At 37.1% G+C, this 22888-nt stretch overlaps 1 protein-coding gene across 1 annotated transcript in view; it reads right to left on the minus strand.

The window, feature by feature from the left end:
- LOC113236298 overlaps positions 1-22481 on the minus strand; it is a 63463-nt gene extending 40982 nt beyond the window's left edge. The window contains exons 1-2 of the mRNA XM_026472309.1: positions 22382-22481; positions 16930-17046 (exon numbers count right to left, since the gene is read on the minus strand). Coding sequence (XP_026328094.1) covers positions 16930-17046; positions 22382-22444 — 180 coding nt within the window. The 5' untranslated portion in view covers positions 22445-22481. The remainder of the gene's footprint in view (positions 1-16929; positions 17047-22381) is intronic.
- Positions 22482-22888: the final 407 nt, after the last annotated feature.

The following is a 22888-nucleotide window of genomic DNA, read 5'->3' on the forward strand; positions in this document are numbered from 1 at the left end:
AAAATAGTTCCATTTACGTCTGTTTACTTGCATTGATTTTAGATTAAGTTATATTACAAAAAATATGTCTTTAATTCTCCAGACATTAACGTTGCTTCGCAAATAAAACAGAAAGTTGTTAGTTTTTATGAGTATACTATACACAAAAGCTTACTACAAATTGTTCTTTTGTATTTGCATCGCTCAATGGTAATGGCGACAAAACTTAAATCGGTACGGTTTATCTTCACAGTTGCTTTACCTTACACTAAAACAATCTATCCAATTCACCAATAGAGTATTTGACTCAAACATTTTATCAACATACGCGACATGCTGAAAAGGAATGCGAATTTGTTTTTGGACATATATAACAGCGCGTTATTAAAATAGTTGATTACTAATTAACGAGATATCGAATACTTAGTTTATTCCCTAAATCAATGACTGTAGTTATTATTTAGAGAGGGTAACACGGAATAGAATTGTAAGTGTCAGTTTTTCGGCGGGGAAGAAGTTTGACAGGTCGCCGGTTGTGAAATTGCACTTACAAACAATTGTCTCTAAATTTAACTATTATGACGTTATTATTCACCGCGAGGCTTAACGAATTTATAATGAAGAACGTATAGACCAATTCATTCCTGATACAATTAGCGATGAGGGAGTTTCTCTCAACGTCTCCCCTTTTACGTCTTATTCGGACATATATATTTTTACGATATCAAGGGAAGCTGTGCACCTGGTGAAAAGAGATACCTATAAAAGTTGCAGAGCTTCACAAAAACCTGGGAGGTACTGCTACGCCCTGTACCCTGTGACATAAAATTGACAAGTCCCTTGTCAATTTTAGCCTGTAGTACCCTTCAAAACGGGAACGCAGTAAAAGTGTCAAATGAAAACTCGAATTGCACCAGCCACAATAAAATGGCGGAAAGTGATCGGCAATCTCAACCATGAAATGGATGTAGAACCAAAGTAAGACTTCAACGTCAATGTAGTCAGCAAAATGGTCAGGTATTTAAATTTTCCTTCAAACAAGTCGTGCGCCTAAGCATTACGTCTACTTATAACAGTAGCAGTGCCACTTTAACCAGTAAAGATCTGAGGAGCACTACCACTGCATCCATCACCCTGAGATATAAACTTGACAAGCCCTATGTGCCATGAAAGATGAAACCATTAAAGTTTTGTGTTATTTCCGTTTCTTTCTAAACGCCTGCAACATTTATCTTAAAAAATTACAAGTCAGCTTTCACCATCTTTTATCTTCCACTGGAGTGCGCAGAAACCATGAACTTCCACTTACTACAATTCTAACAAACTGCTTTCGCGTGCTTCACTCGCGGTCACTCTTTTTTTAAGAATATCCCCATTTTGATAGTGGTATATTATATGTCGAAGTGTAGCTCTCTGAACATTTTCATCGACATTTGGATTATAAATATATGCCGCCAATCTATTGACGTTAATTCTTCATGTAGAAGAATTAACGTCGAAACCCAAAACCATCCCAAACCATCGAAACATTTCTTTTTCTAGGTCGGTAACCAAATCATCTCTTACGCCACAACGCCGTCTTTTTATGTCCTTTTTTTAATGAAATTGCAAACCATTTTATTTTGAATTCTTGTCAAATACCCAACATAGTCGCCTTTACTACATAACTCACAATTTCGACGGAGAGAAGTTATTATTTGATTCCGAATTTCTTGTAATAATTCAATTCGGATTTACTGCCGATTTTACTGCCGTGATTCAGCTTACCAAATAAGCTGAATCACGGACTGAAATCGGATGGTATTCTACAATGCCTGCCCACAACGGCTTACGTTATTGAAACATTAATGCTCACACAGAAAGTTGTGTACGGGATGAGTTTTGCACAGAGGACCATGGACTGTGCCATGCTCGGCATCAAACTTATAGACGGAGTTCTTTTTCAAAATCAGAAGACGAAGTAAGGTCCAGTATTTAAGACATCAGATAACGCAGACAAAATGGCTTTTATATAGGACATATTGGGAAGCGTTTTGATGGCAGATGGAGTCTACACCCCACAAATAGTTGCGCCTGCGACAGCAGCTCGTGTTGTGCATTTATGCATTATCATTGGCCGATGATGTGGTTCGTCATCGCTAAGTCCTACATTTATTTAATACCTGTAAGAAGGAAGTATATATTTATATTAATCACATCATCAGCTTACACGCATCCACTGCTGGACATAAGCCTACCCCTGAGCACGCTAACCGAGCACGTCGTCCGTCATTCTTGCCGCAGGACGCTCTAAACTAAGTTTGCCTTGACGTGGTCGCCATTCTAAGTCTATTCCATCCGGCCAACAGCCACTTAAGCTTACTAATTTTGCGAGTTATGTCACTGGTCAGTTAGTTCTCTGAAGTATTACTACATTCGGAGTTCGGTCCAACAGAGAAACCCCAAGCATAGCTCGCTCTATCGCTTGCTAAGCGACTTTAAATTGATGGATGAGGCATGTTGTTAATGTCCACGTCTCGGCTTTGTAGGACATAACTGGTAGAACGCACTGGTTAATTACCTTTGTTCTTCGACTCTGTAGGATTGACGATCAAAAAATTACATAATAAATTAAAATTTTCTTTTGATTTATGTACTTTTTGGAAAATTGTTAGCGCATAGAGTTATGTAAACTAATAAAAAAACCCGAGAACCGAATATTGACCAAGAAGAAGTGTTAAAGAAACGTGAAATGTGTGGAATTATCCACACTAAAATAACAGTCAGATTTTTTTTAAACTTACGTACATTATATAAGAAATGATAAGTCAAATACCCTGCATACGGTGTTTGTCAAGTGATCGAAAACGAACCCTCATAACAATGAAATAAGTATATTATTTGTTGTGTTAACATTATTTCTTGGCCATAGCGATCGATTGATCACAGTGATACAAAAGAAGTATAAAGGGAGTAAATTCTTCGTTCTTCAGCATTTACATGGCAACCATGACGCGAATAAATCTAATTGGTGTTCAGTTTTTATTATTCGTCTGTATTACCGCTTATGTAAGATATATTTTTTTACTTAAAATAATTAAATTTACTGGAAATTTTTATTCAATTGCGAACAGCAAGTATCCAACAAAGGATTTTTTACATTTAGTTACATTTGGAGTAAGAGGATGGAAAAAAGCATTTGGAAGAGGTCTGACAGCTACCTTAAATCGAATTTATCTAAATTTTTCTTTTTGACAATTATTGTTGTTAATAAAAACTATTTTTTCGGATGTAAATCACGTATGTTTGTTTTTTTTAACAAACCAACGCTTCGGGCCTTTTACTTTAACTGCAAATATACGCGATTTAGATCCGAAACAACATTTCCATTTCGTATTGAAGATTTTGAAAATTTTGTTTCAGTCGCCAGGTCTAGACCACCATAAATTAATGGACAAAAATGACCCCGAGGCAATAGCGGTAGCTAAAGCAGCTGCAAAAGCTGAAAGTGACAAAAATGGCATCCCAGGCATAGTCTTTGAAAAAATAATCAAAGCTGAAAGAATAACCAACAATGGATTCAATTATTATAATATTAAATTTGTGGCCTTGTCTGCTAGCGAATATCCGTTGTTCTATGATTGCGAGATAACAGTAAAGAAAGTTAAATATACACTAAAAATTAGCAATATTCACTGTGAGACATTTAACAAAGAAGAATTTTGGCGAATTCTTGATGTACCTTAAACGTCTTGATAACCCTCTCTTCACTGTCGTATCTGTATTTTTAAGCGGTTTCAAAAAATAAGGAAAAGGTTCTATATTTAACTGTATTTTTTCTTTGTGTGTATTTTACGTAATTACTCCGGTACTTGTGAACCGATCTTGATGAATCTTTTTTGTTGGAAAGAGGTGAGGTACCCCCTCAGTATTGATCCCATTTAAATTTAATGAAAATATTCCACTTCCAAGGGTGGCAAACTAGGGAATGAATCGGTTTCGCGCACTTTCCGTTAACCGATTGCTATAAAACTTGGCAAATAGATGTAATTCCAATAAAAATGCCGATAAGCTAACTTTGAAGACGTTGACTTACAAATAAATGGACGACGGGTCTAATACAAAAACCACGAGAAAAATGTCCCAAGTCAACCTATTTAAACGTAGTGACATGTAAAGGAATATGAAAAAGCTAAAACGTTGAATTTAAATTGTAATGTCATCGCAGTACTGTCTAATTTTGCTTGCTTCACTGTCAGTCGAACAAACGAAGACTAAAGCGTGAATGACGCTCTGTATACGATTTTAACGCCCTATAAGTTCGGACACTTTTTAGCGCGGACCCGACGTCCATATAATTGTAAGTCAATGTTTGAAGACGATTTTTTTATAAAAAAAAAAATTTCCTCAGCTTTAAAATAGTAACAACCTTGCGGACTATATTACTAACATCATAAACAATAGCTTTTATTCCATGACTTTTTACAAAACATAATAAATGTAGCAAAAGTAAACTTATAAGTTTTTGTTGTACTATCTGACACTTTTAAAGCCGGGTGCTCGTTAGCGAGGTGTAACGTGACAGTGACGGTAACAAGGTTCTAGTGTGTACGCGTTAATCAGTCTACACTCGCTAGAATGAGTACCTGGTTATCGTTGGGTCACTACGAACCGCGCGCATTCCGCTCGCGGTTAGCTCGCAAACCACGTGCCCATCTGGGTTGTTGCTGATGCAGATGCTGATTTTATGTATTTAAGAAAATACGCGAAAAATGTACATGCTTACTGAATCTATTTGCATGAAAAAGTTTTCCATTGTCTTTGGTGTTGTAATAAAATATTATTTCAATAATTTTGTGACATTTATTAACGATTATTTTATCAAAGTTATATTTTAAAAACAACAGCTAATCTGCTTTCTCGGCTCACAGTCTGTTTCTGGAAGGTTTGTAAATTATTCCAGCGTGCTTTTAGGTCATGTCACGACTCGAACATGCGCAATGAATATCAGCATCGATGAATGCGGATGCAGATATTTTAATTTATGCTGCTTATCCGCGGATGCGGATGCTGTTATTCGCAACAACCCTGGTACACACTCTAATTGCCAAAAAAATAAAAATAATGTGTAGACAATGGCTCCTGAATGTGCAGAAATCGAGTAGCAATTCGACCCATCCGTAGAACAAAAACCAATGTGCAAGAATGATTATTCCCAGGAATTGCATTGTAGGTACATTTCGTTGTTCTTCGCTGTGGACCGTTGATCGATTTTATATTTCCGAAACAATGAAAACACCCATAGATAGGCCTTAATTTGAATAACGAGATTATGTATTTATCAGAACGGACTCTGTTCTTCGGATGAATCAAATTGGTCGGTGGTAAAATCTCCTAGCAAAGCTAAATTAATAAAATTTCAGATTTTTTTAATTACAATTTTTATACATTTTATATATAGTGCAACACAGACAGTCTCTATTAATTGCCTGGTGTCCAGTATAAACTCCGCTTGCCGGTCTGATGCAGCAAGCGAATAGCCATAGGTGAAGCCTATCAAAATCAGCATTGATGAGTCTTCATCCTTCTTGTCCACTACTGTTCGTTTATTTTAATTGTTCGCATATATTTGTGTATGTTTTGTGGATAAAAAAATGTCTGTTTATTTATGAGGATTCTTGCCGGTGTCACGAAGAGTCGCTTGTAGGGACTCATTTGTGAGACACAGGATAATGACCATGTATTCGTTGTGTTTATATGCAATAATCACATTCATACGAAAATACTTACACAGCTTCGAAAGGCATGAAAGCCGTTATAACAGTCGCTCCACAGGACGACTGAGTGTCGTACCCCGACGGTTAGCATTCACTGAAAAAAATCCGCGCGTAGTCGGCCTGACTTATTATGAGCACCTAGCATTTAAAAAATGAGCCTAATGATGAAACATTTGATCGTCGACTGAAAGACTTTTTGTTGGATAATGCGTATTATTCCACTGAAAGACATGGTCTTGTAATATATGTTGTAATTGATTAGATTATTAGGTACATAAACTTAACGCATAGAATCATTATATTGACATACTTATCATTATTTTATTTAATACGTTCCTACATTATTTTACATAACTACATTAACTATGTCAAAATTACGTAGTACATATCTTGTACTGGATATTTGTAATTTTTTTTTTTAAGTTGTTTGAGAACATTTAAAACACATATACAAAATATTTACAAATTACAACTAAAATTGCTACGTCTAATTGTTCCAAAAAAGATTCAAAACAAATTTGTAGATAATGAAACTCAACTATTCGAATGCTATAAGATATTAACTGTACACAACAAACTAAACACTGCCCTATTAATAAATGAATATCATAACTTCACAAAGATTACCTCGTACTCTCGTCACACTACATTAAGAAAAATAATTCACCAAAAGAAGTTCATACTATCTAAATTCAATAACTATTATGGAAAAAGAAATTGGAAATATTTGTTACCTGCATTAATGAACAAAATGAGTGAGGAATTTATATGTAATTATCAAAACAACAAACACTATAAATCACACATTAAGAAATATTTTATGAAAACTGAAGACATAAACTTTATTTAGTAAATTGCTTTCATTGTTATCATATGCCATTTATATATACATGTAAGTGAGCATGTTTTTGTACCTGGCTAGAAATAATTAAGTTAGTTTTTTTAAGATTTTTGCTCTATCGTATATTATCTCTACTTAAATAGACTGAATTCATGCGCCGCGGATAAAGTCGGAAGGCCTTTTGTGAGCGAAGCTTGTAATTAGTAAATAAGTTCTATCCTGTATTTTGGTCAATAAAAAAAAGGATTTTTGTATTATAATATATTTATTATATATAATATTGTTAAGTTTACAAGATAATAAATAAATCTAAATCTATTTATTTATTATTATTTTTTGCTAACATTACACGCGACAGTCGCGGTTAAAGCTCACCAATGAGTACTCTGCTTTAGATTTGTAGTAGAAAGGTTGGGATTTTCAAACAGATTTATGATTGTTTAGAGCGATCTATTTAAATATTGTTATTTTTATATGAAAGTAAAGATGAATTATTAAAAGTCATGGAAGAAAAGTTGTTGATTATGACGTTAGTAATACCGTCCCGCGAGTAGTGTTGGGTAGGACATGAAATTAAAACGAGTTTGAGGGAATACCTCATTTGAAAAAATGAGATGAGTCCTACTTCAAATGAGGTGAGGTAGTTGCAAGAATGTTTACACCTACGTCAATGACTCAATCAAGCTCATTTTCATTACTTGATGGTATCAATCAATTGGATAACTTAAGTGTTATGGTATAGTATAAATAAATGCAAATTTTATTTTACCCTGAGGGGTACAATGTTTGGGAATGTAAGTTTATGCAATGGACAAATTAATTGTTGGGTTAGAGAGCCTGTATGTGTTGGAGCTCTAAACTTGTACAAGTTTTTGAAGATGTCCCTTGAATAAGGACCCCAGTATTCCTCCCATGAGGTTGACATAGTCTCAATAAAACATAGATTTAAAAAAATGTACTATGGTAGTATGATCATAAATGATGTAAAATCAGCTAAAAGCGGGCAGTGCAGGATCAATCATTGTTGCATTTGTTGAATTCGAAGCAATGTGACATGAGGTGAGGTGTGAGGTGGGACATTTTTATGACATGACTTGTGGTGACAAACTAACCAAGCGAGTGATACAAACGAGTTGCCTCGTGTATGAGTAACTCAACACTACCTGTTGTTAGTATTTTACAAACCACATAAATCGTAATTATTTAAAGCCGTCATTAATGGTTTGACCTACCGACTCTCAAACAAAGGATCGTGGGTTCGAATCCGGGCTTACACCTCTGAGTTTTTCGGTATTTATGTGCCAAGTTTAATTTGAAATTTACCACGAGATTTTTGGTGAAGGAAAAGATGGTGATTAAACTTGCACGCATCTGCAAAGGCAATTTCATTGTGTTTTTTTTATTCGATTTATTTTATTTATTTGGCAAAGCTACAGAACACAAACTAAAAACTTAACTATAACATGTAGATTCTTAAAAAAAAGTAAGTAAATTTGCATTTCTTTTAGAGCTATGCACAACATTTGAACATTAAAAATGAACATTAAAACGTGAACTATACAAAACAAATGTTTTATGACACTGAGAGAACATATCTACGTCACTATAAATATGATTGTAACTTCTACACATCCGAAAGATAGGGCTATTAAACGTGACATTATTGGTACAGCAAGGTAACGAAAACAGCCTTTGAACACGCATGCTGCCTAAATTATTCCAAATCGCACCCCTCGTATGGCATAAGTGGAGTTACGTCAAACATGTTTATTGCTCCATTAGATACAGAAAAATATAACCCATATCATCTCCAATTCTTGTAACTCCATCGAATAATATTACAGATAGAGTTACAAGAATGGAGCAATAAACTTTTTGACGTAACTCCACTTATGCCATTCTTCCATGCGGGGTGCGAAATGTGTGTGAAGTTACCAATCCGCGTGGGAACTGCAGTCCAGTTGTGAGAGAAGTAAAGAAGCTCAAACGACTATACTTACATGCTAATTACATATACTACATATATATATGATACGCTAGGTTTGCTTTCCAAATTAGTTTGCTAATTTGTAAAGTAAACCTACCATATACCATAGCTATCGATTGACCACAGTGATACGACATGTGTATAAAGGGTCTTAAGGATTTGTTTCTCTGCATTAGTATTGCAACTATGGTGCGAAGAAATGTTATTACTGTTCAGTTATTATTGGTCATCTGTTGTGTTTATGTACGTAAAAAACAATTTTTAACCGCTTTCAAAAACTCGGAGGTACTCAATTCGACTATTTTTTATTTAATTTTTGTTCGTATTTTAAGCGATAACTCCATTTGATGACTCTTTTTGTTGGAAAGAGGGTACCTCATTATTGGTCCCATTTAAATTTGAAGAAAATATACCACCTCTAAGGGTGGCAAACTAGGGGAAGCATCCAGTTTCGCGCTTTACTGTGTTCCGGTGCTGTTGAAATTACTGGCACAGAGGACTTGTTAACTTATGTCTCAGGGTGACGGGTGCAGCGGCAGTGCCCCTCAGGTCTTTGCGATTTAAAGCTCTGAGGACACTGCAACTGTTATGGACAGGCGTGTGGCTTACCATCATGCGCACGAGTTGTTCGTTCCTTAGATATTATAATATATTTCTTGTAAAATACCTTAAGTTACGCCGTTATTTTCTTAATAACTAAATAAAATAAAATTCTTCTGCGTCTTCACTGCGACAATAGAGCTAGTAATTGGTATTTACTTTCTATTATTACTACTTAGATTGTATTTTCGCTTATATGAGTAAAAATGCTTATTTGGAAGTTTCTATTTACAAATAAAAAAGTATTTTTTTTTTACATTGATTAAGATTACCAGAAGGTATAGGTAGGTGGTAACGTATTCTGTTTAAGATAATCGTAAGGCTTAAATCACATTGGCGCAGAGTCGAAGCGTCGTGACGCGTCATGTTTTTCGCCTATAGAATATTCATCTCTATTTTCCCATTATTATGGTACAAATTTGTGTTATGCAAATATGGACACCGACGTCAGACGCCGACCACACCGTGATCCGGGCGCGCTAATGCGAACCCTCGCATTAGTCGCGCGACGACGCGGGTTGCAATGCGTTATAGTTGAAAAACAGGACGCGACGCGACGCGCCAAGTCTGCGCTGGTGTGAGTGGAACCTTAATGTAAGCACTAAGTTTTTTTAGTCTTCTATCGAGTCATTAAAAAAAAGCCCTATAGAAGCCTAATCGTGTGACCTACCACTTCGCAAGCAGAGGTCATGGCTTCGAATCTCGGCTCGCACCTCTGAGTTTTTCGGAATTTGTTTGGGAAATTTACCACGAGCTTTTCGGTGAAGGAAAACATTGTGGTGAAACCTGAACGTCGAAGAAGATTCACAACCAAGAGAAGACACGTGCCCAGCAACGTATAAATGGGTTGAAATAAGTACCATATTTAGAGGCAGTACCATGAGAAAAATCCACATTAGTTCGTAAAATTAGTCTCCGGTGTTGACTCGCCTGTATCGCCTCTCTATGAGTTCTGGACAAGTCCCGAAATCCTGGAAGCTTGCAAATGTACAGCCTGTACCTAAGAAAGGTAGTCATGCCGACCCATCTAATTATCGACCTATCGCAATCACCTCCATACTCTGTAAGACTATGGAGCGCGTATTGAACAGCCGTCTCCTTGGATACCTCGAAGATAACGATCTCCTCAATGATCGACAATATGGTTTTCGCCGTGGACGATCTACTGGGGATCTTCTTGCGTACGCCACACATTTATGGAGCGAGGTTGTCGAGAAACGCGGTGAATCGCTTGCTGTGTCTCTCGACATATCAAAGGCCTTTGATAGGGTTTGGCATGATAGCCTGTTAAACAAGCTTCCAGCTTACGTAATTCCTGTTGGCTTTTGCACATGGATAGGCGATTTTCTGAAGGATAGGTCAATCCGTGTAGTTGTAGATGGTTACTCGTCTGCTCCTCATGGTATAAATGCCGGTGTACCTCAGGGATCTGTCCTCTCCGCCACTCTATTCTTGCTGATGCCCGGTATCTTTGGGTACGCAGACGACAGCACAGTGGCGGTGAGTTATGTGCCAGACGCCCAAGACAACTGTGAAGAGATCCGGTGTAAGCGAGAGGCGATGGTCACCCGGTTGAACCTGAGTCTGAAAGCTGCTTCCGACTGGGGAGATGCTAACAGGGTCATGTTTAATGCGGCTAAAACGCAGGCGTGTCTTTTCTCATCAAAACGGAGTCCCCTACACCTTACTCCGACTTTCCGAGGTGTATCCGTGCCGATAAGGGACCACCTTGAGCTACTTGGTCTGGACTTATCATCCAACCTCAACTTTGGGCGATACATCGAGTGCTTGGCAAAAACTGCTGCCAGAAAACTAGGCATACTTTTCAAGGTCAGGCGGTACTTCACACCTGAACAGCTTTTAAATCTATATAAAGCACAAGTTCGATCCTGTATGGAGTACTGCTGCCACCTTTGGGACGGCTCTGCCCAATACCAGTTAGCTGCCTTGGACTTGGTGGAGCGTAAAGCAAAGAGACTTATTAACAATAATCCTCTTGTGGAGTCGAAGCTCCAAAATCTCGATCATCGCAGAAAAGTAGCCTGCTTGTCGGTTTTCTATCGGATACATTTCGGGGAGTGTGCGCAGGAACTTTTCAATTTGGTTCCGCCCTCACCGTTCCTCCTTCGGTCGACTAGAAGGTCCGGAGCACTCCATTCTTATGTCGTTGATATTCCACCTATTCGCACTAAGCGCTTTGCTTCCTCCTTTCTGATGCGTACGGCAAAGGAATGGAATGCTCTACATGCATCTGTATTTCCCGAAAAGTACAATTTGGGGCTATTCAAGGCTAGAGTGAATAGGCATTTTTTAGGCAAACGCGTCCCATCGTCGGTCACATCGTCGCTTAACATCAGGTGAGATTGTGGCCAAGCGTGTGTCTATTATATATATAAAAAAAAAAAATAAAAAAAATTATAATTTTTAATAGCGTTACCATCTCGACACCTCAAATGAACACTACACCATCTTTATCTTTTGGTCATTTTCTGTTATTTTTGCGAACAGCCATTTATTGATTAATATTATGCTCCTCGAATTTTGTAAAAAAAGAAATAAAGAAACTGAAAACAAAATTCGAAAAAGAACGAAATAGAGAAAAAAATAATTAAGTCGGCGTACCATTTGTTCATTGGAGATATCGATCTGATACGACCAATATGAAGCAGATAACTAACTACCTATTATTTTATTTTCAATACTAACGCCATCTATGCGTTGCGAGAGAAAAGTCGGTCCCGTTCGAATGATTCCGTTCCGCAGTAAGGTGGCGCTGCATAAAAAGTATTAAACAACAACATATTGTAATGGGACACAAATAAGCGACAAAATACATGTAAAAGCACTTCATGGTAATTTATAACTCAAAAGTTCTTTATATACATTAAATTGGGCGAAAGAAAACAACCTCATAACAAATGCCGCTACGGTTATTTGCGCTTGCAATACATACATGTATGTACTGCAATATAATACTTTATATATAACAATATGTAATAACCAGTTCTCTAAATCAAAGTAAATACTTTTTGCTACAAATCGTTTTCTTTCATAGCTACTTTAAAATTAACATTTGGAAAACATCCTGATTATACTTTTTTTTAGATACCAGTAGTGCGCCTGGTGGAAAGCGACACGCCTGTCCATAATAGTTGCAGTGCCACTCAGAGTTTTAAATTGCAAATATCTGAGTGGCACTGCCACTTCGCCCATTGCCTTAAGACTTAAGTTGACAACTCCGATGTGAATGTAATTTCACCAGTATACGTACCCTTCAAAACCGGAACACAGCATTGCTGACCTTACTGTTTGGCGGCAGAAATAGGTAGTGTAAATTTTGTATGCCCGCAAAAATATACATAATTTCAATGAAAAAGAAGATATCCATAATATTAACCTTAGAGCTAAATTCAAACTCATGGTACCACGATTTCGTTTTGTGACGGTGTGATCTCCTTGCATTGTCATCCCACCTTTTTTGCGCCTTTCTCCGGTTCCTGGCCACGAGTTTTTTAATTTAAATTTTGAATTATTCCATTCTTTTGCCTCACATTCTGATTTTACTTCGTTCCATCGTCGCTCCCTGTTTGATCGCGATAGCGGACGGAGCTGTTTAAATTCAATCGCGTCTAATTTTGATTATTTTACTAAGTTATAATCATTACAATATAATCTAAATCATGTGTCAATTCTAATAAGTGTATGTATAACTGTCTACAGCCTTATCATGTACATATGAATATGTATCTATAATTCAGTATAACTCGGCCCTTTTAGGGTAAGTGTCTACTTAATAACTCTTAGAATCCATCAAGTTAGGGTGTGTTTTTTTATATTAATGTTTCTTTCTATATACACCTTTTTATTGTTACAGCCTTACTCCTTACTTCTTTGTTACCATTTCTTCTTAACCAGACTTTTAAATAAATTTGTGGACCGGAAGTTTTCTGTTTTACTGCCGTGAACTTGGTCACGGCTTGTTAGGGTTACAACCCTTGCAGTTTAACCAAGGCAAACGACTCTTTTATGGGGAACTGTATACGTTTTTACAATAAGATTCCGGATCATATATTAAGATTATCATTTCCTAAGTTTAAAAACTACATTAAAAATATTTTGATTGAAAAGTCGCATTACAAAATTGAAGACTACGTGTTAGATAAAGATGTATGATAAGACGACATGGCTCCAGAATCCATACAAATTTGATTCAAAGTGTATTCCATAGCATTTATTTGAAAAGAGCAATCCCTAGAGTTTATTGCTCGTTCTTCTCAGGGAAGTCAGCGTAGTGAACGAGCACTAGCTCAAATGTGACGTTTTCAAGTGAAAATTTATTTTACCTATGGAATAAATGATTGTTTGACTTTGACTTTGACTTTGTGGCAGTACTTTCCTGGACAAACTCTTTCACAAAGAAGCTCTACTGCTTGAAAATCTATCTCATTTGAAATTCATCAGTTTGTTAATAGTAACTAAGTCAAAACCGTCTAGTTTCACGGTTGCTTCGCAGTACAATCTATACAACTCCCCATCATTTGGCTAATAATATAAACATGTATCTTATTTTCCTCTTTTCATTGACCATAGCTATCGATTGATCACAGTGGTATGACATATGTATAAAGGGATTTAAAGATTTGTTCCTCGGCATTAGTATTGCAACAATGGTGCGAAGAACTGTTATTAGTGTTCAGTTATTATTCGTCATCTGTTGTGCTTATGTACGTAAAAAAACTATTTTTCAATTATCATAATAACAACGCAACTCAACGCACACACACGTACCCCGCAATAGGGAAACCCTGTATCACGGGTGCCAAGGAGATACACATAGACAACCACATATTACATCTAAACTTTAGTAGCAGTAGAGCATGTTGCGAAAGTGTTCGTCCAGGGAAGTACTGGCACCATACCTATTTCTGCCGCCAAGCAATAGTCAGCATTACTGCGTTGCGGACTTGAAGGGTGCGGGAGAAAATACAGGCACATGGGACTTGTCAATTTATGTCTCAGGGTGACGGGCGCAGTGGCAGTGCCCCTAAGATCTTTGCGATTTAAAAATCTAAATGCGCATGAAAAAACTAAAATAAATGTAGGTCATACAAATATTTCTCCCGGCCCTGGAATCGAACCCAGGACCTCTGCTTGGCAGACCGGCGTGTTAACATTCGGCCACAGGGGCAGTTAATAATATAAAAACGAACATATTTATTTTTTTATAGAATATTATTGACTTTTTAGTACCATAATATTCATCAATTTTTTTGTGGAAATACTCTATAACAAACACAAAGAAAAATTTCTTCGATCCGATAGGACTCGAACCAGTGTCTGTTGCCTTTTCTTAATTGTTAAAAAATAGGTGTGCATTTGACGTCATCGTCGCTTCTTCATCAGGTGAGTTGAAACCTGATGAAAAAGCGACGATGAGGTTGACGATTTGAAAAGGCCCAAGTTATAGCGTTCAGGGAACAAGTGCAGAGAAGAGAAGCCATTCGTCATATAAATGTGGAAATGAAGCGCTTCGTAGGAATCCTTGGAATATCCACTACATAGGGGTAGAGCCCCAACCTACGTCTAGTCCCCCGATTTATTCTTATGGAATATCATGATGAAAACATCACCACGGAAGAAAAAACAATGAAAACACACCACCAAAGACATTATTGCAAGTGCGATTATCATTTTTGCACGCCAAAGTAACGAAATAAGGCATTTTTCTACGATTTTCGAGGTTTTGCGTAAGACAATTGACACGGCCATAAAGCTAAAGAGAAAATGGCGAACTTAGCTCATGTTTGCGGAACTCCGCGAACCGTTGGCACACATGCCATGCAAACTTAGCACTTGTACTGTATTTATCACGGTATTTATTGTTTTATATTTACTACCACGATATTCATGTTATATATTTCTTCGAGTTCAGTGGAATCGTAGGAATTTTTCTTTGTGTTTGTTCGTACTTTGTATCAATAATAATAAAAATTACGGTTTCTTTTTTTGTCAACAACAAATACTTAAGTTACTTCAGAACTTTTTTAACTAGTTACTCTTGACGAAGGTTCTAAGAAATATTGGCGCTAGCGAATGGGTATGTAATATTCAGTTATATTGTTTTAGACACAAAGTTTTGATGACGTATTTAAAGAAGTGGACAATAGTGACCCAGACGCAGTAGCAGCAGCTGAAGCTGCTGTAAAGGCTCAAAGTGAAAAAACAGGCTTCGAAGACATAGTTTTAAATATAATAGTCAAAGGCGAGAGGATAAACATTTATGGCTACTATTATTATTATATTAATTTCTTGGCTGTCTCTAATAGAGAAAATATTATATTTTATGATTGTAATACATCTGTTCAGAGATTTAGTTCTAACATAACAGTTAACGGTGTCGATTGTACGGTGGTTTAACAAGGTTAGTTGCAATAATGTCGTGAAAAAAGTTTGACATTGCCACTTTACAGATACAACTGCATTCGTGCTTGTATGTACCATATAATTCTTTAATCGTGAGTAATAACATCAATTATATTAAAATTGTTTACGACGATCACATTATCAAACTTTGTCATCGAATTTCCAATTGTAACAGTGATGTAATAATGCAGTAAACGATTCTTATGTGTAGGAATGAAACTATTTTTCCGGATTTCGGTCACGGTTGACTCAACCGTGCGGTCAGTCAACCGTGACCATGGGACCTGTAAAGGGCCCGAAACGTCGGTTTGTTTGAAAAAACAAATATACGCGATTTAAATCCGGAAAAATAGTTTCATTCCTATGTATAACAATCGCGAAAACCTAAGAACTCGATTCTTATGTGTTTAACCTGCTTTGTACTTATTTTATCACTACAGTTTATTGGTTTTTTACCACGTCACAAACTACCATGAATAAACAAGAAACTCTTAAAATGTTGTTAAAATTATTTTGATAGTTATAATTCATAGATGGCGTGTAAATCATTATCAGATTAAGGACGTCCTCAAAAGAGTCCAGATAAAAATTACCATTAAAACTAAGAAATTTTGTGAGCTATGTCAAGAACATAAACAAGTGGAAGTTCATAGTTTCCACCTACCTTTTTGTGAGACAGGCGGTGTACGTATGTATGTGTACGCACTTTGTGTATGGTTTTAAAATGACTTTTCATTGAAAGTAAAATAGGCTTGAATACATCAAATACAGGGTTTATTTTTATGAAACGTTGAAATATTTTTGAACATTTAACCCGTATGCAATAAAAATCTTCTAAAAATATGATTTGAAAACATATTTGCATGAAATAAAGAACCCTATTATTATTTTCAATGGACATTATAACGCCATCTATGCCTTGGGAGAGGTAAGTTGTCTCTAGCGTGAGTAGTTGCACTTGGTAGTAACGTAACAAAATGCTAGATGTCGTAAGTATATTGAAATGTTGTGACCTCCATCTTTTAAATAAGGCTAATTTTATGCAGTAACTCTTCCGTAACTTTTCAGTAACAGTTGTCGCTAGCTATCGTGTAAAATAATTGTATAGAAAATATTACTTCTTCTTGTAACCGCTAGGGGGCACTATATAAAATAGAAATATTTCTATTTCTATTTCTAAAATAACTGAAATACCGAACGAGTAGTTGTTTCTAATAACAAAGAATTTGAAAGTGTAAACCAGATACATTTTTGTGTTATCCTGCACAACATGTCCATAACTGAAAATGGAATAACGATATCGTGGAGCTTTCCCTTGGAAAGCAAGAAAGGCATTTAGGTACCTTATCAGCCTTGTCGGTGGGGGGCGAAGCGGGGGGACTGCGTGGGAGGCCTAGGTCCTCGTCGTCGTCGCTGCCGTCGCCGCGCCCACGCCGCCTCACCGCCGCCACTAGCTCTGCCTGCAAATAAAGGAAACATTGTTTGAATAATTAAAAATTACAAAAAAATGTATACGACACATAGTCACTTTATATTATCACTTTACCAATTGTGTTATCGTTATTATATTGCAAACTCACTATGTTATACTGTCGTTAGGGTGCGTACAGATCTGACGAATGCGCCGCAAATTTGCGAAAGGTTCGCGAGCTGCACACGAGCATTACGCTGTGCGATCTGCTCGCGTGCCGTCCGCGCGCCGTCGTGTGGCACATATTATTAACATGTTTTTTTTATAATATCAAGGCAACGGTACGAACAAGTCATGTGACTAATAGTAAGCTATACGCCTGTCCATAACAGTTGCAGTGCCACTCAGAGCTTTAAATCGCAAATCTGAGGGCACTGCCACTGCGTCCGTCACCCTGTGACATAAGTTGACTAGTCTCATGTGCCTGTGATTTCACCTGCATGTATTTAATTGTACGCATGCACGCGTGCAGTCTGCGGGTCATGCGTCATGATACCCTAATGTTGAAAAAGTACGGCCATTGGAAGTCCTTTATTAAATTACACAAAAGTGTTTGCCTATTTGACTACTTTGATTTAAGTCGCGAAACCGACCAGAGCGCGTTAAGAGGGAGCATGCCAAAAAAGTTTTGACGTTGGCACCGTCCAAATTTGTGAAACAAATATATGCTTGAAGTTCGCGTGACATGCGACAGGAGATGTTGAATTTTGCGCATTAAAAGTACCAAATTTGTTTTAGCGGAATAACTCTAAAACTAAAGGGATTAAAAAAAATCCGTAGTGACAGTTGTCGATCATGCATAAATATAATTAATTATCTAATTTTTGTCCTAATGGTTATTAGGTTGTAGCATTTCGAGGATAAATCGAAAAAATGTGAAAATTAGAGGTCATTTCGTGATTTTTATCTATCGAGGAAACTTTATTGTTTTATGTTTCTGATTAATGTCTATACTTGAATATATCGTGTAGTTACTCATAGAATATTTTATTTTTAACTTTATAGTGGATATACCCCTTTTAAAATCAAATCGAAGATTAGGAATTTTTCCTCTGCTCCCTCTTAACGGTGAAGGCTGTTATTTAGTTAACAGCCAAATAAGGCATATACTTTGTCACACATTCGAATTACACATGCCCTGGCGATTGTTTGCCAAATATATCAAATACGTAAAAACAAAGCAATTGTCTTTAGGGTCAAGTCATCGAATATGTAACCAGAAATAGAGAAGAAATAAGGACCATCCACCCCTGGCAACTCATCAGCCAAATGGGCCTTATATCACTTTTAAATATCAACTGTCGTTTGCGCTGAAATCACAAATTAGAAAGCTGAAATAGTACAGCGCCAACAACTGGCCTGTATGTACGTATCCGTATATTCCAAAAATATTCTGTATTTATTGTAATAATAAACAGCAAAACATCTAATTACAAAACAAACGGAAATACATTTCAATGGTAATTAAATATTAAATATGTAATTTGTCAATTTCCGTCCATATTCTCAAAGCTCAAGTTAAACTGGTCAATATGAAGTGAAACAATTGACGACACTCGTCAATTGTTGCTAATTCGGGCTGGCCAATTGGATCGCAGTTGTCACCGTAATGATTTGGCAGAATAGTTTTCAAACAAATTAAATGACGTTTCGTCTCTATTTCTGGTTATATAATGGATGGGCCAAGTACATAACCTGTAACTAATACATACCTATTTATTGTAATTGATTGTGTTTTGAGTTTATGCGCCAAATAAAATAAAAACATATAAGTATATTGAATATAGATGAAAATTAATAGGTATGGTATTAACCCGGGTTTTAACCCGGCGCTTTGTTAAGTCTTAGTAGTTAGGACTCACAGGATTGCGAGGTTGGTATTGTGAGAGTTACCCACCTCTTTTTCGTCTAAAAAAGATTTTTTTTTCTTCCAAATTTTTCTTCGTAATAAGTGTGGAATTGCAACAAGTTCCGTATTCACCGTTTCGGCCCAAGACTGGACAGAAATGGGTTAAAACTTTGAACAAAAACCCGGTTAAAACCCGGACGGATTGGGTTTTTACTCACTGCCCATCTCTGCTTACTATTAAACACTTGTACGATCAAAACTAGTTCATGTGGTACAACTCGGAGGAAGGAAACTCTCGCGCATTGATACGCCTTATCACTTCCCGAGGCTTATACACATTTGTAATAATATGTATAATGTTTAAGTACTTCCCCAGTTCGTATTATATTGTTTACGTTTCACAGGACTGAATATTCCTCGCGGTTGATAAACATTGGTTGTTTTTGTTTTAACTCCAAAGAACGATTAACTTAGAATCGAACGCTGATTAATAAGCTGCAGCACAAGTATCTTGGCGCTTATTCATGAAAATGAAAAGAGTGTTGTGCTGACGAAAACTTTACATACAACTTAGAATCCGCATCCTGCACTGTTATATCTAGCCTGTAGTATCCTCCGGTCCTTCCAGCCGCTTAGATTATTGGGAGCTGGAGAGACGTCGTTTTTCGGCGTCGGGAAGTGAGCGTGCCTCACGGCTCCGCCACCAATGAGGAGATTTGGTAGTGGACTTTAAAGTCAACGGCATAGCGGTAGCAACTGCTACTTGTGCAATGCGCGACGGGAAGTGAGCGTGCCTACAGCTCCGGTACTTATCTGGAGGGTATTGTTGGGCGGCTCACCGGATGAAGTCAACTGACAGAGATCTGTGACAACCATGAACACTGGCTGATCTGGGGTCAGAACCTGGATTTGTAAGGTTCCTGTGCGCGCACAGGTTATAGTGCCCTTCTCGTATACCCTGAGGGTCGGGGAGGGTCCTACAATAAAAACTAATGTAAAAAGATATAAGGGTTGTTATATCTAGTCAATCGTTATGTACGGTAGAGAGGCATAGACCACCAAAGAAGAAACCAGGCGGCGTCTCGACGCATTCGAGAAGTGTCAAGTCAAGAACGAAAAACAGTACTCCTGCACATTAACACATCACGCCAGCTGATGCGGACCATCAAGAAACGCAAAATTGCACATTTCAGTCACGTGCTTCTACGCTATAGATATTGTAGTCTAGGCTCTACTCTATGAGTAGAAATACTGGCTGAATGAATATAGGTTTGTGTGTGGAATGTATTTAAAACATAAGATAGAAAAAAGAGGAAGATCTTGGCAATTCTAGATTGAGATTCCAAATTGAATACATGTTTACAGTTATATTTATGAAATAATAGTCGTTTCTCTTATAAAAGTATCTCTCGCAAAGATACCTGAGCTACGCAAAGTCCTATAATACCGTCTGTTGAAGCAGATTATGATGGGTAACAATGAAGGCAAGAAACGCGCTGGAAGACGTAAAAAGTCATGGTTACGCAAAATAGGGGGAGTGGACCGGAGTCACGAGCGCGGAACAACCGTTTAATTTGGCCATTGACAGGGAAAAATTCATTCATTTCAGTGCCATTATCTCGAATGTTACCAAATTGTGAATGTGTTAGTTATGACAATGTGGTCAGATATATACACTATTAGAACAAATTTTCAAAAAGATTCTGTTCCTGATTTGACAATGTTTGTTTATGTTTGGGTGCGTACAGATGCATATGTGCCATTGACTTACAAATAAATGGACGACGGGTCTAATACGAAAACCACGAAAAAAATGTCCCAAGTCAACCTATTTAAACGTAGTGACATGTCAAGGAATATGAAAAAGCTAAAACGTTGAATTTAAATTGTAATGTCATCGCAGTACTGTCTAATTTTGCTTGCTTCGCTGTCAGTCGAACAAACGAAGACTAGAGCGTGAATGACGCTCTGTATACGATTTTAACGCCCTATAAGTTCGGACACTTTTTAGCGCGGACCCGACGTCCATATAATTGTAAGTCAATGATGTGTGCAGTTAAATATATGCGGTGCGTGTAAAGCACGTGTGCAGCTCGCGGGTCTTTCGCAAACAGGCGAATTTGTGGCGCATTCGACAGACCTGTACGCATTCTTGGCAACCAATTACAAATTCGAATCTTTTTTTCCGAAATAACGTTTGTTCGAATTTTCATTACACCGAAAACCGAATTATAACGAAACCGTTGTTCTTTCAGGATATGTTGGATGTTTATGGCAAAGACACGATTAGGTTCGGTTACATTAGGTTAAGTTAGGTTTAAAATAAAAAACATTTTCCTCTCTAAATTCGAGGTTATGAAAATTCGAGCAAACGATATTTCTGGAAAGTGTCGCAGTGGTATTAACATAGCATGCTCCATCGTCGACTTCATTGCCTCTGTAGATTTTAAGACTTTCGTGGTTATTCACTAAATGATTATCACTAGTATCAGGTTTCTTACCACGGTATGACTTCTTTTTATTTCCCCGATATTTCGGAACGGTTGCACGCTCCGTGGTCGCGGGTTGAGTTCAAGTCAACCCGTGACCAGGGAGCGTGCAAAATATATAATCATTTATTGCCTCTTTCCAGCAGGTGAGATGGAAGTCAAATGCGCACTTATTTATTAGAGACCCCCGACACTAGCATCTTTGGAGCGTCAGCGTCTTGCCAACGCACGCGACGTACGTACGTACGTAGCATCCCTTCTAATTTGTGGACGCACCGCCATCGCTGGGCGACTGCTGAATAGTGCCGAACGTCGGGTATATGTTGCCCTGGCGTTGTGTCGCGGTCGCGCGGGTGTCTTAATAAAAAAGCTGCCTATTCACATAACTACATAGCAGTATTTACATAATCTCGCAAATCTACACATTACTAGATTCTATGTCGTCAATTTGTAAAATTTTGGTTAAAATATATTATTGATTCGAAATGTAATGTTCCCTTTATGTCTTTACTTTCCTTAATGGTACTCAAATGTCATTGTCCTGACCACAAAAGCAAAGTTTTTGCAGGTAAATAAAGTTTTTGGACGTTTTTATGTTAGAACCAATTAGGAAATGATATTGATAACCCAGAAAGGTGTTACCATTAGTAGGAAAATATTTAAAAAAAATTTATTAAAAAAAACCGAGCTCAAAAGTTTTTTAATTCAATTGAAATCGGTTACCGGAAAGCGCGCGAAACTGGATTCATCCCTTACTTTGCCACCCTTAGAGCTGAAATATTTTATTCAAATTTAAATGAGACCAATACTAAGGTACCCTCTTTCCAACAAAAAAAGAATCATTAAAATCGGTTTACAAACCGGAGTAATCGCGTAACACACTTACAAAACACAAACAAAATACACACAAATTGAAAGTCCTCCTTTTTTCAAAGTCGGTTAAAATTTCGTGGAGAATTCACGGACAATTGAATAATAAAACATACCCATAATCTTGCAACCTTTCCTTCTGTGACCCAGCAAAACCGTTTCTTCCATGTTTGGCTCATAATTTTAACGTAACACACAAACAACACTTAATCTTACTTTGGCATTATCACAGCTCACTCAAATACACTATTTTAAGCACGTAACTACTTGTATGACGTCTTCGATTGAAATAAATTTCCAAATAAATACACCAATATGTTTTTAGAACCGCTTAACCGAGAAACACGTCCATTAATTGAGATTGGTCAGAATATATTGAATAATATGATTAATAGAACTTGAGTCATTTTATATGTTTCGTCAGTCGTAGATGGAAGGAAATGAATGTACAATATTGCACATCGGCTATAATAAGTATAATTCCAAGGAATTGTCTTGTTGAACAAATTTCTGTGGCTGGTTTTCAGCCTATTGATTTTCCTCCTATGCATAACTGTTTCATTCCATAAACAAAGTGGCGCGCTCTTCAACCACTTGTTATTTATACTTTTTTTTATAATAAA

Source organism: Hyposmocoma kahamanoa, unplaced genomic scaffold (assembly GCF_003589595.1).
Source record: "Hyposmocoma kahamanoa isolate Upper Pololo Valley unplaced genomic scaffold, ASM358959v1 91, whole genome shotgun sequence".
Lineage (NCBI taxonomy): Eukaryota > Metazoa > Arthropoda > Insecta > Lepidoptera > Cosmopterigidae > Hyposmocoma > Hyposmocoma kahamanoa.